Raw genomic sequence first — 16070 nt, 5'->3', positions numbered from 1 at the left:
ACTTTCACCCCCCTGGGCTCAAGTGGTTCTCTTTCCTTAGCCTCCAAAGTAGCTGGGATTACAGGTGCATGCCACTATGCTTGGCTAATTTTTGTAGTTTTAGTAAAGACGGGGTTTCACCATGTTGGTGAGGCTGGTCTTGAACTCCCAACCTCAGGTGATCTGCCCACCTCAGCCTTCCAAAGTGTTGGGATTATAGGCATGAGCCACCACACCTGGCCTATAGTCACTTTTTAAAATAATGGTTTTAATTGAGCCCTTTGCTCTTTCTGGAGTGTTTTGTTTGATTTTTTTTTTTTTTTTGTAATATGTTATTTCTGTCCAACTTGTTAAAAACTTGGTGCCAGAATTTGAATATAAATTCCTAATGGAATCAGTCTGTCATAATTTATTTTGTCACAAAAATGCTCATTTTATGATGACACTACTGCATTTATTTTTGAAGGGAGCAGTATGCAGAGGGGAAGATGAGAGGGGCTGCCCCAGGAAAGAAGACATCTGGTCTGCAACAGAAAAATGTTGAAGTGTAAGAAGCTCTTTGTTTTGATGTTCCATGCTATATGTGAAGATAATATTTGATACTCATTATGTGTTAGACTGTGTTGAAAATGGTAACATTGGAACATTATCGGAACCAGTGAGAATCTCATTCCTCAGTTAGCAGGTCATTAAAGTCATTTAATATACCTATTCCTTAATTTTCTTCAGCAAGTTCCCCCTCCCTTTAAGTTGTGTGTATAAACATATGTGTATGTAATGTTTTCTCTTACAAAGGTAGTATTAGTGGCTATAAGTTTTAAGATAATTTTTTGGCAAGCCCCCCCCCCCCTTTTTTTTTGTTACTATAAAATTTAAATACAATAGGAATATGGCAAGCCTTTTCAAACCTAAAAAGTAACTGCTGGTAAACGCTAAAAACACCTATGAATTAATCCCCACTTTGGGTGAAACCCATGGTAAGAATATATGAGAAGTTAAGATTTTAAACAACTACCCTTCTGGTCCCCACCTTCAAGAAAGCCATTACTTTTTTTTTTTTTTTTTTTTTTTTTTAATGAGATGGAGTCTGAGTCTGTCACCAAGGCTGGAGTGCAGTGGTGAAATCTTGGCTCACGGCAACCCTTTGCCTCCCAGGTTCAAGCCGTTCTCTGCCTCAGCCTTTAGAGGAGCTGATTACAGGTGTCTGCCACAATGCCTGGGTAATTTTTTCTTTTTCTTTTCTTTTTTTTTTGAGATCGAGTCTTGGTCTGCCTCCAGGCTGGAGTGCAGTGGTGCAGTCTCGGCTCACTGCAGCCACCACCTCTTGGGTTCAAGTGATTCTCCTGCCTCAGCCTCCTGAACAGGAGCTCGGACTACAAGTGCATGCCACCATGCCCTGCTAATTTTTGTATTCTTAGTAGAGGTGGGGTTTCACCATGTTGGCCAGGATGGTCTTGATCTCTTGACCTCGTGATCTGTGCCTGCCTTGGTCTCCCAAAGTGTTGGGATTACAGGCGTGAGCCACCGCGCCCAGCCATTTTTTTGTATTTTTAGTAGAGACAGCGTTTCACCATGCTGGTCTTGAACTTTTTTTTTTTGAGATGGGAGTTTGCTTTTGTTACCTGGACTGCAGTGCAATGGCATGATCTTGGCTCACTGCAACCTCTGCCTTTTGGGTTCGTGATTCTCCTGCCTCAGCTTCCCGAGTAGCTGGGATTACAGGCATGCACCACCATGCCTGGCTAATTTTCGTATATTTAGTAGAGATGGTGTTTCATTATGTTGGTCAGGCTGGTCTTGAACTACTGACCTCAGATTATCCACCCACCTTGGCCTCCCAAAGTGCTGGGATTACAGGTGTGAACCAGTGCTCCCAGCCCAAAACATTGCTTCTTGTTAAGTCTGGATTTTAGAACATCTTGGTAACAAGCCTAGAGTGAGAATATTTAAAGTTTATGTAGGCCGGTGTGGTTGCTTACACATGTAATTCCACTCCTTTGGGAGGCTGAGGTAGGAGGATGGTTTGAGCCCAGGAGTTTGAGACTAACTTGGGCAACATCGGGATACCCAGGTTGTACAAAAATATAAGCTGGGATGGGGAGAAGTGGTGGCACATGCTGGTAGTCCCACCTATTCAGGTGGCCGAGGTGGGGGGATCACCTGAGCCCTGGAGGTCAAGGCTGCACTTTAGTCTTGGCGATAGAGTGAGAACCTGTCTCAAAAAAAAAAACAAAAAATGTTATGTACCTGAAAGTGAATTACAGGAGTGGTAACTTAATAAGTATTCTTAAGTATTTGTAATATAAAAATAAAAACAAGACAGGCACCGTGGCTAAGGCCTATAATCCCAAGACTTTGGGAGGCTGAGGTGGGTGGATTGCCTGAGGTCAAGGCTTTGAGACCAGCCTGACCTACATAGTGAAAAAATTAGTTGGGCATGGTGGTGGACGTCTGCAATCCCAACTACTAGGGAGGCAGAGGCAGGAAAATTGCTTGAACTCTGGAGGCAGAGGTTGCAGTGAGCCGATAAAGCTCCATTGCACTGCAGCCTGGGCAACAAGAATGAAACTCCGTCTCAAACAGAAAAACCAAAGATCATGACTTAAATAAGAGGTCATTTTATTTCTTGTCAGACTTAATGATCTGACTTTCCTACTTAAAAGTAAGGTATTATGCCCAGTGCTTTAGGAGGTGAGGTGGGGGTGATTGCTTGAGGCCAAGATTTCTAGACTGCAGTGATCTTTGATTATACCACTTGCCCTCTAGCCTCTTAAAAAAAAGTAAGGTCTTGCTAATGAAGGTATTTAATACATTTGGAGATGGTTGTTTTTACTTTTTGGTGAGATGATTTGGCAAGAATTAAATGTGTTACTATTTGGGGATTGCTCAGTTTTATAAGTGGTGTCATGTTTTCATGATCTGGTTCTTTGGAAAACTTTACTGTAGCATTTTATAGTAATGTCAACTTAAATGGAAAAACAAGATTTTTATCCAAATGATAGTTTATAACTAATTCTTTATCATTGTCCTAAAAATTGTTATATGGAAATTCAAATGGTATGCCGTAAGTTATTTGCATTTAATATAGTATTGTTCGGTTTCTTTTTTTTTTTTTTTTTTTCTTTTTGGAGACATTTTCGCTCTGTCACCCAGGCTGTAGTGCAATGGTGCAATCTTGGCTCACTGCAGCCCCCACCTACCAGATTCAAGGGATTCTCCTTCCTTGGTCTTTTGAGCAGCTGGGATTACAAGTGCATGCCACCATGCCTGGCTAATTTTTGTATTTTTTTAAGTTTAAAAATTTTATTTATTTAAAAAAGAGACGGGGTTTCACCATGTTGGCCAGGATACCTCGTTATCCACCTGCTTCGGCCTCCCAAAGTGCTGGGATTAAAGGCATGAGCCTCAGTGCCCGGCCAAAAAAATCCCTCCCCCTCTTTTTTTTGGAAAGACGGGATTTCACCATGTTGGCCAGGCTGGTCTCGAACTCCTGACCTCATGATCCACCTGCCTTGGCCTCCTAAAGTGCTGGGATGTACAGGTGAGAGCCATCACCCTGCGAAGTAAAGTCTTCACATTCAAATTTCTCATCCTTGGACAATAGTAGCCTCTTCAAATTGGCTCCTGAGTCTTTTGAAGGATCTGGAATCTAGAAGTTTGGAGCATAAATGTCCAGTTTTATGGGATTCATGGAAGTGTACATGTTGAATATCTGTTATCTGAAATGGTTAAGCCCAGAAGCATTTCAGATTTCAGACTCTTGATTTTGGAATATTTGCATTGTACTTAACTGTTGAACATCTGAAATACACAGTCCAAAATGTTCCAGTGAGCATCTCCTTAGAATTTCATGTTGTCTCAAAAAGTTGGGATTTTTGGAGCATTTTGGCTTTGGAATGCTGAAACTGTATATTTTATAGACCTTTTACTTTTGAGTTGAAATCACTTGTCAGTGTTTTAATTTTATATTTCAGAGTTAGTGGTTAAAGGATTGAGTGTAAGAGCCCTTGGTTTCTCTTGGTCTCCACATATTGACATGTGCAAGTAAAGTTCAGGATTGACTTTGACCCAGAAATGCAGTCCAACAGATATTTACAAAACTAACCTTACCGAGACAAGAGAAAAAAAAATCTCATTTTTCAGATTGCTCAGGTTTTTGTGTGTGTGGCTTTTTTTTTTTTTTTTTTTTTTGAGGGGGGCTGGCGGGGAGACCAAGTCTTGCTCTGTTGCTTAGGGTGGAGTGCAGTGGGCACGATCTCGGCTCACTTCAACCTCTCCCTTCTGGGTTCAAGAGATTCTCCTGACTTAGCTCCACAAATAGTGGGACTACAGGAGTGTGCCACCATGTCCAGCTAATATTTTGTATTTTTGGTAGAGATGGGGGTGGGGTTTCACCGTGTTAGCCAGGATGGTCTCCATCTCCTGACCTCATGATCCACCTGCCTCAGCCTCCCAAAGTGCTGGGATTATAGGCGTGAGCCACTTCGCCCAGCCAGATTTTTGTGTTTTTATCCAAACATAAGTTAATTTGAACTGTCAAGTTATAAGACCTAAATTAAACGAATATATTTAGTTAATAACATGTAAGTATTTAAACCTACAGAAAAGTAAAAATCAGACATTATAGTATTGTTACATCAAAAGTAATCCATAATCATGGGCTACGTACTGTTTTTCTTGTGGTCTAGAAATGTTAATTAAAAAAAAAAATAGAAATAACGTTAACTAAAGCAAAATTAGGCTGGGTGTGGTGGCTCACACGTGTAATCCCAGTGCTTTGGGAGGTCCAGGCTGGTGAATCACTTGAGGTCAGGAGTTCGAGGCCTGCCTGGCCAACATGGCAAAACCCCATCTCTTCTAAAATATAAAAATTAGCCAGGTGTGTTGGCAGGTGCCTGTAATCCCAGGTACTTGGGAGGCTGAAGCATGAAAAGGCAGGAAAATCGCTTGAATCCAGGAGGCAGAGGTTGCAGTGAGCTGAGATTGCTGACAGAACAAGACTCCATCTCAAAAAATTAAAATTAAAAAGCACAATTTGTAATTGCCCTTTTGGCAATGTGTAAGTAGATAGGAGTTAGGTTGCTGTTAGGGTAATCAAGCTGTGGAGACTTGAGCATTGTCCTGAATATGGGATATGGAGTGTGTAGTGCTGAACAAGAAGGAGCATGACTTAGAGAGGAAATAAAGTGAAACAAGGTTCAGACCAGTGAGAATAGAGTAACAGATTGGTATTTAAGAAATATACAAGTCTAGGCAACATAGTACTACGGACCCTATCTCTGCAAAATAAAAAATAAAAACAAGGAATTCACTGAGCGTGCTGGTGTGTGCTTCTGGTTCCAGCTACTTGGGAGGCTGAGATGGGAGGATTGCTTTTGCCCACAAGGTCGAGGCTGCATTGAGTCATGATTGTACTACTGTTCTCTAGCTTGGGCAGGAGTGAGACTGTCTCAAAAACAACAACAAAAAATCAACAAAGCAAATACACATATCTAAAAATTAGTATCTGGGGAACAAAATTAAATAATTGGAAAAAATTTTAACCTTTGACACTTTTTTTTTTTTGGGTGGGCCTAATAATGTAATATGTAGTTTAACATATATAAATATAACCCTGGAAGAAGGAAGTTGTTTACTAAATTGTTCTTGGTTTGCTTTAAGACTAGAGTTCAGTGGTGTGATCACAGCTCACTGCACAGGTCACACCAGTACTATAGGCGTGTGCCACTATGCCTAGTTTCTTTTTTGCATTTTTTTATAGAGAACAGGATTGGTTGTGTTGCCCTGGCTGGTCTTGAATTCTGAGCTCAAGAAATCCACCCCCGTTCACCTCCCAAAATGCTGGGATTACAGACATGTGCCACTGCTCCTGGCGTGGTTTGTTTTATTTTATTCTGTTATGTGGAAAGAGAGAGGAATTTAACCAGCTATTAATATGAAAATCCTTGTGTGTGAGTAGGACACACATTTACTACCTTATCTTTTTTTTTTTTTGAGACGGAGTTTCGCTCTTGTTACCCAGGCTGGAGTGCAATAGCGCGATCTGGGCTCACTGCAACCTCTGCCTCCTGGGTTCAAGGAATTCTCCTGCCTCAGCCTCCCGAGTAGCTGGGATTACAGGCATGCGCCACCATGCCCAGCTAATTTTTGTACTTTTAGTAGAGACGGGGTTTCGTCATGTTGACCAGGGTGGTCTCGATCTCTTGACCTCGTGATCTACCCGCCTTGGCCTCCCAAAGTGCTGGGATTACAGGCGTGAGCCATCGTGCCCAGCCCTTACTACCTTATCTTTTATCCAAGTTAGTATTTCTCTGTGAACTTAACCCTGATAAAGGAAATTGAAACAAAGGCAGTTTTACTGGAAATAATTATTTTTTTCTTTTTCTCTCCTTTTAGGAAAACAAAAAAGAACAAACAGAAAAGTAAGAATATTAATTTTCTTAATGTAATTTTCGTTACCTTTATAACATTCACATTTTGAGTTGCACTATTTTGAAAGGTGTGAAATTTTGGAGTACGCTTATGTTTATTGATTTTTTTCAAATGGAGTCTCACAGGAGTGTTATAAAATAGGCACATGGTAGTAGAGACCTCTTTTTACCAAGGAAAAACTTGTGAGCATTTGTTTTCATCTGCTTTAGTCTTAATGACTCCCACTGAGAAGATAACATTTTACAAATAAATGGAAGATGGTGATGGCTAAATGTTGCCTATATTAAATATTTGGTAGAACTCGTAATGAAAGTTGTATTTTTGGTAGGAATGTGATTCTTAAAGAGTGTTAAATTCACTAAAATGAGACCCCCTACCCCCCCAACATTTACAGCACCTGGAAATGGAGATGGTGGCAGTACCAGTGAGACTCCTCAGCCTCCTCGGAAGAAAAGGGCCCGGGTAGATCCTACTGTTGAAAATGTGAGTTTGTCTGAGTTTATGAATCCTAAAAATAGTTAGGATTTTTAGTCTCAGTTATATCACATAATCCTAGAACTTTGATTGTACATAAGCTTTAGTTACATGGGTAATTCCCAAAATTAAAGGTTTTCTCTTTTGGGGGTGAAGGACATGTTTCTGTACATCTTTATTTCACCTGTAGCTCTAGATTTACCTACCCAATTGATCATCATTTGTTGTGTAAGCTTCATGTTCACCTACAAGACTATGTCTTTGGTGTTAGACTGGATATACTTATTAGGTCACATTAGATGGTTTATTAAATTACATGATGGTTTAACAAACCCATAAAAATACCAAGAAAGCCTATTAGTTTCTCATATGTGGATGAGTGCTTAATAGTTTAGAATTTTTATATATAATTGGCAAAGTGTCTCATTCCTAATTTATAATTGCCAAAGGTATGAATTTGAAAATAGAGTTTTGTTTTTCTTTTCCTTTTTTTTTTTTCTTTTTTTGAGACAGAGTCTCCCTCTGTTTGCTAGGCTGGAGTGCAGTGGCACAGTCTTGGCTCACTGCAACCTCTGCCTCCCTGGTTGAAGTGATTCTCCTGCCTCAGCCTCCCAAGTAGCTAGGAGTACAGGTGTGTGCCACCACACCCGGCTACTTTTTGTATTTTTAGTAGAGGCAGGGTTTCACCACGTTGGCCAGGGTAGTGTTTATCTCTTGACCACGTGATCTGCCCATCCCAGCCTCCCAAAGTGCTGGAATTACAGGCATAAGCCACTGCAGCCAGCCTAGAATTTTTTTTTTTTTAGACAGTTTCGCTCTTGTTACCCAGGCTGGAGTGCAATGGCGTGATCTTGGCTCACTGCAGCCTCCACCTCCTGGGTTCAGGCAATTCTGCCTCGGCCTCCTGAGTAGCTGGGTTTACAGGCACGCGGCACCATGCCCAGCTAATTTTTTTGTATTTTTAGTAGAGACGGGATTTCACCATGTTGACCAAGATGGTCTCGATCTCTTGACCTCGTGATCCACCTGCCTTGGCCTCCCAAAGTGCTGGGATTACAGGCGTGAACCACTGCGCCCGGCCTGGCCTAGAATTTTAATTTCTAACTGGCATAGTTTATATCTGAAGCTAAAAGTAGTAGAATCTGAAAATAGGCATTTTGGGGCAGTTTTTGAAAACTATTAGAAATCAGTATGTTTACTTTTATGAGTTCAAGATGGGTCTTTAAGATGGTTGTGTTAGGAACAGTTGTTTTGATGTCAGTGGTAAATATGAAAATACTAAGTTAAAACGTATCAAGTCTCAGGGTATTTCATTTCCTGAACAACAGGAACTTAAGAATTTTTACCTTAAGTGATAGTGTACTATCACTTATTTCATTTCCTGAACAACAGGAACTTAAGAATTTTTACCTTAAGTGATAGTGTACTAAATAGACTATGGTTCAAGGTCAGATTCTTTTCTCCCAGCAGCAAAGCTGTGTATGGTCTTTTTCATTTACAGTTTTTAAAAATGACAGTTCAGCTGTATGCTTAGCTACTTTGAGAATTTATACCTAGTGCCTTTAAAAGTCAACTCCCTTCCATGTTTGGTATTTAGCAAGAAAGGATAGGGGTTTTGTTTTCTTTTGTTTTATTTTTTGAGATGGTGTCTTACTCTATTGCCCAGACTGGTGTGCAGTGGCGTGATAAAGGTAGGTTTTTAAATACTCTTCTATTTCTGTATAGGAGGAAACATTCATGAACAGAGTTGAAGTTAAAGTAAAGATTCCTGAAGAACTAAAACCATGGCTTGTTGATGACTGGGACTTAATTACCAGGCAAAAGCAGGTAAATTGCTAGCTAATGTGATACATTGTTGCTAGCAAAAAAAAAAAAAAAAAAAGCTTTTATGACTTTGTGATGATAAAGGTGTCAATAACACTTTGGCGATTGCTAGGGCAGGAAGTAATTCTGAAAATAGGTAAAGGCAAAGCAGCATGTGTTTACTGTCTTCATCCCTGCTAATGGTAGGCCATAGAAAGCACCTGTCACCACCTGCAAGATATTCATGACCCTGAAAAGAACCTGAATCTAAGCTCCTGGGTCTGTTACTAGTTTGCAGGAAATAGGATGTTTAATGGAGCGACATGTTTATCCATCATTGAACTCTATAATTGAGAATTTTGTGGGACAAATGAAGCTCTTTAAACAAATGGCATAGGTAGTGTTAGGGATGGTGGGGGGCAGATGATTAGGGACTGCTTGAGGATTATGAGACTTAAAACATATCAGTCATATACAACATACGGACATAGTTTGAATTCTGATTTGAATCCGTTGGAGGATTATGCAGTTACAGCTAAACTGCGAAGATTCAAGCCGTGGCTGTATCACTTACTGTTTGTGAGCTTGGACAAGTTTCTTAGCTTTTTTTGTGCTTTTGTTTCTGCATTTAATGGAATAATAATTCCTATTTGACAATGTCGATGAGAGGATAAAACGATAACTATTTTAATGCTTTAGACTAGGTCTAGCAAATAATATGTATAACAGTAAATGAGTTGGTAATACCACAGAGGCACATTTGTGTCTGTTTTGTGTGTCTAACAGTTTGATATTTTTAAAAGCTGTGCTGTTCTGTCCAGTACAGCCTCACTGGCCACATTTGGCTGTTTAAATAAATAGATGCTCCATAACTTAGAATGGGATTACATCCCAATAGGCCCAGCAGAGAGTTGGAAAATTAAGTCAAACCATTGTAAGTTGGAAACTGTTTGTAATTAAATTTTTATTGTATAAAAATTTTCCCGGTGTAATTTTTTTTAAAAAAAAAGAGTGCTTATATTCAAGCATGTTTTTGTTTTGATAGCTCTTTTATCTTCCTGCCAAGAAGAATGTGGATTCCATTCTTGAGGATTATGCAAATTACAAGAAATCTCGTGGAAACACAGATAATAAGTAAGAATATACACCTTTCAAATACACTCAAAAGACATTCTAAAAAAAATGTGTTTCTAAATAAATCATCTGAAACTTGTACTGACTCTGAAACATATCACCAAAAAGTAGCAAAATAGAATTTCACTGCTTTGACATAGGAGTTGGCTGATCGACTTTTTCTTAAAGGGCCAGATAGTAAATATTTTAGGCACAGTTTAAACTATCATGTAAATATTTGCATAACCATATGAAAATGTAAGTTTGTCAAACGCTGCTTTCATGTGCCTTTTTAAAAAAAAATCTCAGCTGTGGGTTCATTTTTACTAGCTCAACTCTTAATTCTTTAAATTGGTTGATTAAATTATTCTCTATCTCAGTTCTTTTCATTGACCAGTTTTGGAATATTTCTGTTCATTTATCAGGGAGTATGCGGTTAATGAAGTTGTGGCAGGGATAAAAGAATACTTCAATGTAATGTTGGGTACCCAGCTACTCTACAAATTTGAGAGACCACAGTATGCTGAAATTCTTGCAGATCACCCTGATGCACCCATGTCCCAGGTGTATGGAGCGCCACATCTACTGAGACTATTTGGTAATAATGCCATGTTGAAAATAATTTTGCTTTTGGGGGGAGGGTCTTCCCTAAATGAATATGAGATAATTAACTTTCCAAAACATGACTCCATTTTAATTTGAACTTTGATCTAGAATGTTAAATAGCAAAAGAATCTTTAAGAGCAAGAGTTTTAAAAATCATGTATTTCTATTTTATTATTATTTTTGAGACGGAGTCTCACTCTGTCGCCCAGGCTGGAGTGCAGTAACTTCCGCCTGCCGTTTCAAGTGATTCTCCTGCTTCAGCCTCCCAGATAGCTGGGATTACAGTGCCCACTACCACACTCAGCTGATTTTTGTATTTTTAGTAGAAATGGGGTTTCGCCATGTTGGCCAGAGTGGTCTGGCACTCCTGAGCTCAAGTGATCGCCTACCTTGGCCTCCCAAAATGCTGGGATTACAGGCATGAGCCACTGTGTTCGGCCTAAAATAATGTATTTTAAAGGAATTTGCATTTGCTCACATAATTAAAATACATGGTTAAAGTGCTGCTGCCTTGGATGTAACTTTCGATAATTCCTCTTGTTTAAACAGTACGAATTGGAGCAATGTTGGCCTATACACCTCTGGATGAGAAGAGCCTTGCTTTATTACTGAATTATCTTCACGATTTCCTAAAGTAAGTCTATGCTTGGTAGTATAAAAATGAATTTGCAAATTAGTGTGTAATGGGGGGGATTCGCAGTATAGATGCTAAAATATTAAATATTGTATTGGTACAGGCTTAGACGGTTAATGGAGAAATATACGTAAGTACAAATATACGGTGGGAGTCTCAGTGCAATAGGGGATAGCAGTGCAATCTTGTAGATTGCTGATAAGACAGCTGACAGTTTGGAAGAAAACAAAGTTAAACTCACACTTACTGTCATGTACCAAAGCCTAGATGTATCTTAAGTTTAAAATTAAAACTGTTAAGACAATGAAAGGACAAATGTAATATTTTCATGGTGTTGTAGTGTTCCATGTATGACAAATGGCTGTTAACTTTAATACCCAATTCTTATTCAGTAAGAAATGAACAAACCAATGAAAAGTAGGAAAGGAAATTTACAGCAGTGGCAGCACAAAGGACTATTAAAAATATGTAAAAAATAATGATGAAAGTATAAACTCAGTAAAGCAGCATTTATCAGATTGGCTTAGGTTAATCCTGATTTCTACAAGTTTTGGAGGGCATTTTTATCATAGTGAAGAATTTGAAACAAGCAGTAATTAAAAGGATGAGGTCACCCTAAACATACTGATAAAGATGTCGATGTTTTCAACGGAAAAACAGCCCAGTTTTAGTAGAGAAGTATGGTGTGTTTCCTGTTTGTAGAGAAACATTATTTTAACCTTTGCTTAACATCTGGCTTTCTCCAAAGTGGATCTTAGTTCCTTGGGCATGGGGTTGGGAGGAAAGGGGAGAGTTTTTAATTCCTACTTTTTATGTTTCTGTAAATGAATTTTCTCATTGCAATAGTTTATTTTACAATAAATTTAAAACTGCAACATGAACTTGAGAATCCAGGCAAAATGTGTCATCTTTGCTTTACTAATTATAAATACCTTCTTTGGACCTGTGTCTTTATGGAATGTGCTTTACTTGACATTTCACATTCACTTGATTTTTTTTTTTTTTTTTTTTTGAGGTAGAGTTTCGCTCTTGTAACCCAGGCTGGAGTACAATGGCGCGAACTTGGCTCACCGCAACCTCCGCCTCCTGGGTTCAGGCAATTCTCCTGCCTCAGCCTCCTGAGTAGCTGGGATTACAGGCACACGCCACCAGGCCCAGCTAATTTTTTGTATTTTTATTAGAGACGGGGTTTCAGCATGTTGACCAGGATGGTCTCGATCTCTTGACCTCGTGATCCACACGCCTCGACCTCCCGAAGTGCTGGGATTACAGGCTTGAGCCACCGTGCCCAGCCTCAGTTATTTTTTTTAAAAACGTTTGTTTAGAGACAGAGTCTTGCTCTGTTTCCGAGGCTGGAGTGTAATGATGTGGTAACACCTCACTGTAACCTCCACCTCCTGGGTTCAAGTGATTCTTGTGCTTCAGCCTCCCAACTAGGTGGGATTACAGGTGTGCATCACCATGCCTGACTAAAGTTTGTATTTTTAGTAGAGACGGGGTTTTGCCATGTTGGCCAGGCTGGTCTTGAAGTTCTTGCCTCAAACGATTTTTCTGCCTTGGTCTCCCAATCCCAAAATAGTGTGATTACTGGTGTGAGCCACCACACCTGGCCTAATAGGATTTTTCTTTCTTTTTCTTTTTTTGTTTTTGAGACGGAGTTTTGTTCTTGTTGCAGAGGCTGGAGTGCAATGGCGTGATCTTGGCTTATTGTAACCTCCGCCTTGGGTTCAGATGATTCTCTTGCCTCAGCTTCCCAAGTAGCTGGGATTACAGGCATCTGCCACCACCCCCTGCTAATTTTGTATTTGTAGTAGAATTGGGATTTCTCCATGTTGGTCAGGCTGGTGTCGAACTCCGAGCCTCAGGTGATTTGCCCGCCTCAGCTTCCCAAAGTGCTGGGATTACAGCTGTGAGCTACTGTTCCTGGCTGATATTATGACGATGATGATTTTTTTTTTTAAAAGAAAATGTCTATATGGTCTTTTAGGGTAATACTGTCATGTAATAGGGTGATAACTGTTTCTTAAAGACAGTTCAAGCTCCCAAGTTGGTACTCTGAAAACATAACTGTTTTTTTTCTATTTAGAAATAGGGGAGTACCTCCAGAGTTCATTCCTTTGTATATGCATAGTGTTGTTTGTTACATAACCTTATTTACCTGAATTGTAATTACGTGGTTTTACTGTGAGATAATGTCTGGTTTAATGTATTTAGGAAAGTGTTTTCTGTGGCTTATGTATATAATAAATAGGAAAAGGTTTGGATAAAGATAATGACCTTTTAAGATTTTTTGTAATGAATATTTTATTTTTAGGTACCTGGCAAAGAATTCTGCAACTTTATTTAGTGCCAGTGATTATGAAGTGGCTCCTCCTGAGTACCATCGGAAAGCTGTGTGAGAGGCGCTCTCACTTATGTTTGGATCTCCGTAAACACATTTTTGTTCTTAGTCTGACTATCTCTTGTACAAATGATGTGCTTTGAAGATGTTAGTGTATAACAATTGATGTTTGTTTTCTGTTTGATTTTAAACAGAGAAAATAAAAGGGGTAATAGCTCCTTTTTTCTTTTCTTTCTTTTTTTTTTTTTTTTCATTTTGAAGTTGCTGCCAGTGTATTCAATGATGGACAACAGAGGGATATGCTGTAGAGTGTTTTATTGCCTAGTTGACAAAGCTGCTTTTGAATGCTGGTGGTTCTATTCCTTTGACACTACGCACTTTTATAATACGTGTTAATGCTATATGACAAAATGCTCTGATTCCTAGTGCCAAAGGTTCAATTCAGTGTATATAACTGAACACACTCATCCATTTGTGCTCCTTTCTTTTTTTTTAATGGTGCTTAAAGTAAAAAGCCCATCCTTTGCAAGTCATCCATGTTGTTACTTAGGCATTTTATCTTTGCTCAAATTGTTGAAGAATGGTGGCTTGTTTCATGGTTTTTGTATTTGTGTCTAATGCACGTTTTAACATGATAGATGCAATGCATTGTGTAGCTAGTTTTCTGGAAGATTCAATCTTTTAGGAATTGTTTTTCAGATCTTCAATAAATTTTTTCTTTAAATTTCAAAGAACAATGTGCTTATGTTGATGCCTTACAAAAACCGTTGCATTTTGTATATTCCTTCTTGTATTTAGACAGTGGTTTTTCAGGTGGGTGCTGTGTTTCCTGATACGGCCTTTATGGAATGATATGATTAGCTTTGGTATGTAGCGCTAATCTATGGCAGCTTTGGCAGTTGTCATAGCTAAGAAGTTTACATGACTTTTTTTTTTTTTTACTTTCCCTAAATTGTTACTTACTCTAAGCCTTAATGGCATTTTTACCTGTGTAAAATTGTCAGCTTTTTTTCTGTCTATAATTGTTTATTTTTGTAGGTTTACCCTAGAAACATGAGCCAAAAATGTCAGTAGATATCACGGTATTAAAATAACACACAAGTTGTAAAGGGCAATGTCTGTCCCCTTGGATAGAGATACTGAAGTGGTCAGTACTTGGGTAGAGGATGACAGACGTTAAGAATTAAAATGCAAAGCAGCAGATAAGTTCATTTATATCAAGAGTTACAGCAGCAGTACAAGAGGGAAAGTGAGTGCAGGAGGGAAATAGGAGTAAGTTCCAAAGAAGCAGAATTTGCTTGGCTTGTTTAAAGGCATCTGCTTCTAACCATAGTTGGCTTCCTCCCACCTCCTTCATTCGGCTTACTTGTTCTCTATTTCTTTTTTTTTTTTTTGAGACAGTCTTGCTTCATCGCCAGGCAGGAGTGCAAGTGGCGCCATCTCGGCTCACTGCAACCGCCACCTCCTGGGTTCAAGCAGTTCTCCTGCCTCAGCCTCCCGAGTAGCTGGGACTACGGGCATGTGCCATCATACCCAGCTAATTTTTTTTTTTTTTTTTTAGTAGAGGTGGGGTTTCTCCATGTTGGTCAGGCTGGTCTCAAACACCCGACCTCAGGTGATTCACCCATCTTGGCCTCCCAAAGTGCTAGGATTACATGCATGAGCCACTGAGCCAGGCCTCCTGACTCAGTATTCTTAACCAGCTGGTGGGATGCTTCCCCCTCTGTCCCCTATGGTGGCTTTCCCAGGAGGCCCTGTGGTCTTTCATGCAAGTTGCCTCTGGCCCTGCTCTCCAAGTCAGTCGAGGCTAACACAGCCTCATGCTGAAACTCTTACGTTTGCTTAAATTCTGCTGTTTGGATGCTAAGAACAATTACTAAAGGAAATGTCATGTACACAGTGGAATACTATACAGCCTTCAAAAAAGAAATCCTGCTATTGCAATAACATGGATGAACCTGAAGGATTTTATGCTAAGTGAAATAAGCAAGACACAGAAAAACAAGGATCACATGGTCTTCACTTATATGTGGAATCTTTAAAAGTTGAACTCAGAAGCAGAGAGTAGAATGCTGGTTAGCAGAGGCCAAGGCGGGGAGATACAGGGAAAGGGAGATGTTGGTCAAAGATGTGGGTTTCAGTTAGACATTTTAGAGATCTGTTGCACAGTATGGTGACCATCTATTTCAAAATAGCCAGAAGACTAGATTTTAAACATTTTCACCAGAAAAAAGGGTAAGTAGGTGAGGTGTTGGATATGTAAGCTTGATTAATCTTTCTGCAATGCATACATACGTCAAAACATCACATTTTATACTCCATAAACATATAATTATTCTGTCAGTTTAAAAAAGTTTAAATTTCATTCTGAGTTCAAAACCCGTAACTGAATTAAGTGACTGTTGGTGGGAACCAGGAGTCAACCTAACTTTTGAGGTGAGCTTGGCATTTCTTGATGCTGCTAGTGGAAAAACCTCAGGGGTTTTATTGTGAAGGGAAGTTAAGAGTAAGATTGCTGATTTGATTTAATAGTTTAATGAGTTTCTGTAAAGAAGAATATATGTGTACTTGTAAGAGACAATTGCATATTTACAGAGAATCAAGCATTTGATGAGAAATAACTGGAATCTGGCCTCTTGGTGTTTTGTGCAATTACATGTAATGGGGACGGTGTTTATTGCCGAGGTG

At 39.3% G+C, this 16070-nt stretch overlaps 1 protein-coding gene across 4 annotated transcripts in view; it reads left to right on the top strand.

Moving 5' to 3' along the window:
* MORF4L1 (mortality factor 4 like 1) overlaps positions 1-14113 on the top strand; it is a 30552-nt gene extending 16439 nt beyond the window's left edge. For all 4 annotated transcript variants that reach the window (XM_002753364.6, XM_035304034.3, XM_003733919.5 and 1 more), the window contains 8 exons: positions 446-526; positions 6376-6401; positions 6806-6894; positions 8611-8712; positions 9734-9822; positions 10227-10399; positions 10957-11041; positions 13356-14113. In XM_002753364.6, the coding sequence (XP_002753410.1) occupies positions 446-526; positions 6376-6401; positions 6806-6894; positions 8611-8712; positions 9734-9822; positions 10227-10399; positions 10957-11041; positions 13356-13440 (730 nt within the window). In that variant the 3' untranslated portion in view covers positions 13441-14113. The remainder of the gene's footprint in view (positions 1-445; positions 527-6375; positions 6402-6805; positions 6895-8610; positions 8713-9733; positions 9823-10226; positions 10400-10956; positions 11042-13355) is intronic.
* Positions 14114-16070: the final 1957 nt, after the last annotated feature.

The sequence above is a fragment of the Callithrix jacchus genome, chromosome 6, assembly GCF_049354715.1.
Source record: "Callithrix jacchus isolate 240 chromosome 6, calJac240_pri, whole genome shotgun sequence".
In the NCBI taxonomy this organism is placed as follows: Eukaryota; Metazoa; Chordata; class Mammalia; order Primates; family Cebidae; genus Callithrix; species Callithrix jacchus.
Note: the sequence above shows the minus strand (reverse complement) of the source record. Positions and strands in the feature narration are given on the sequence as shown.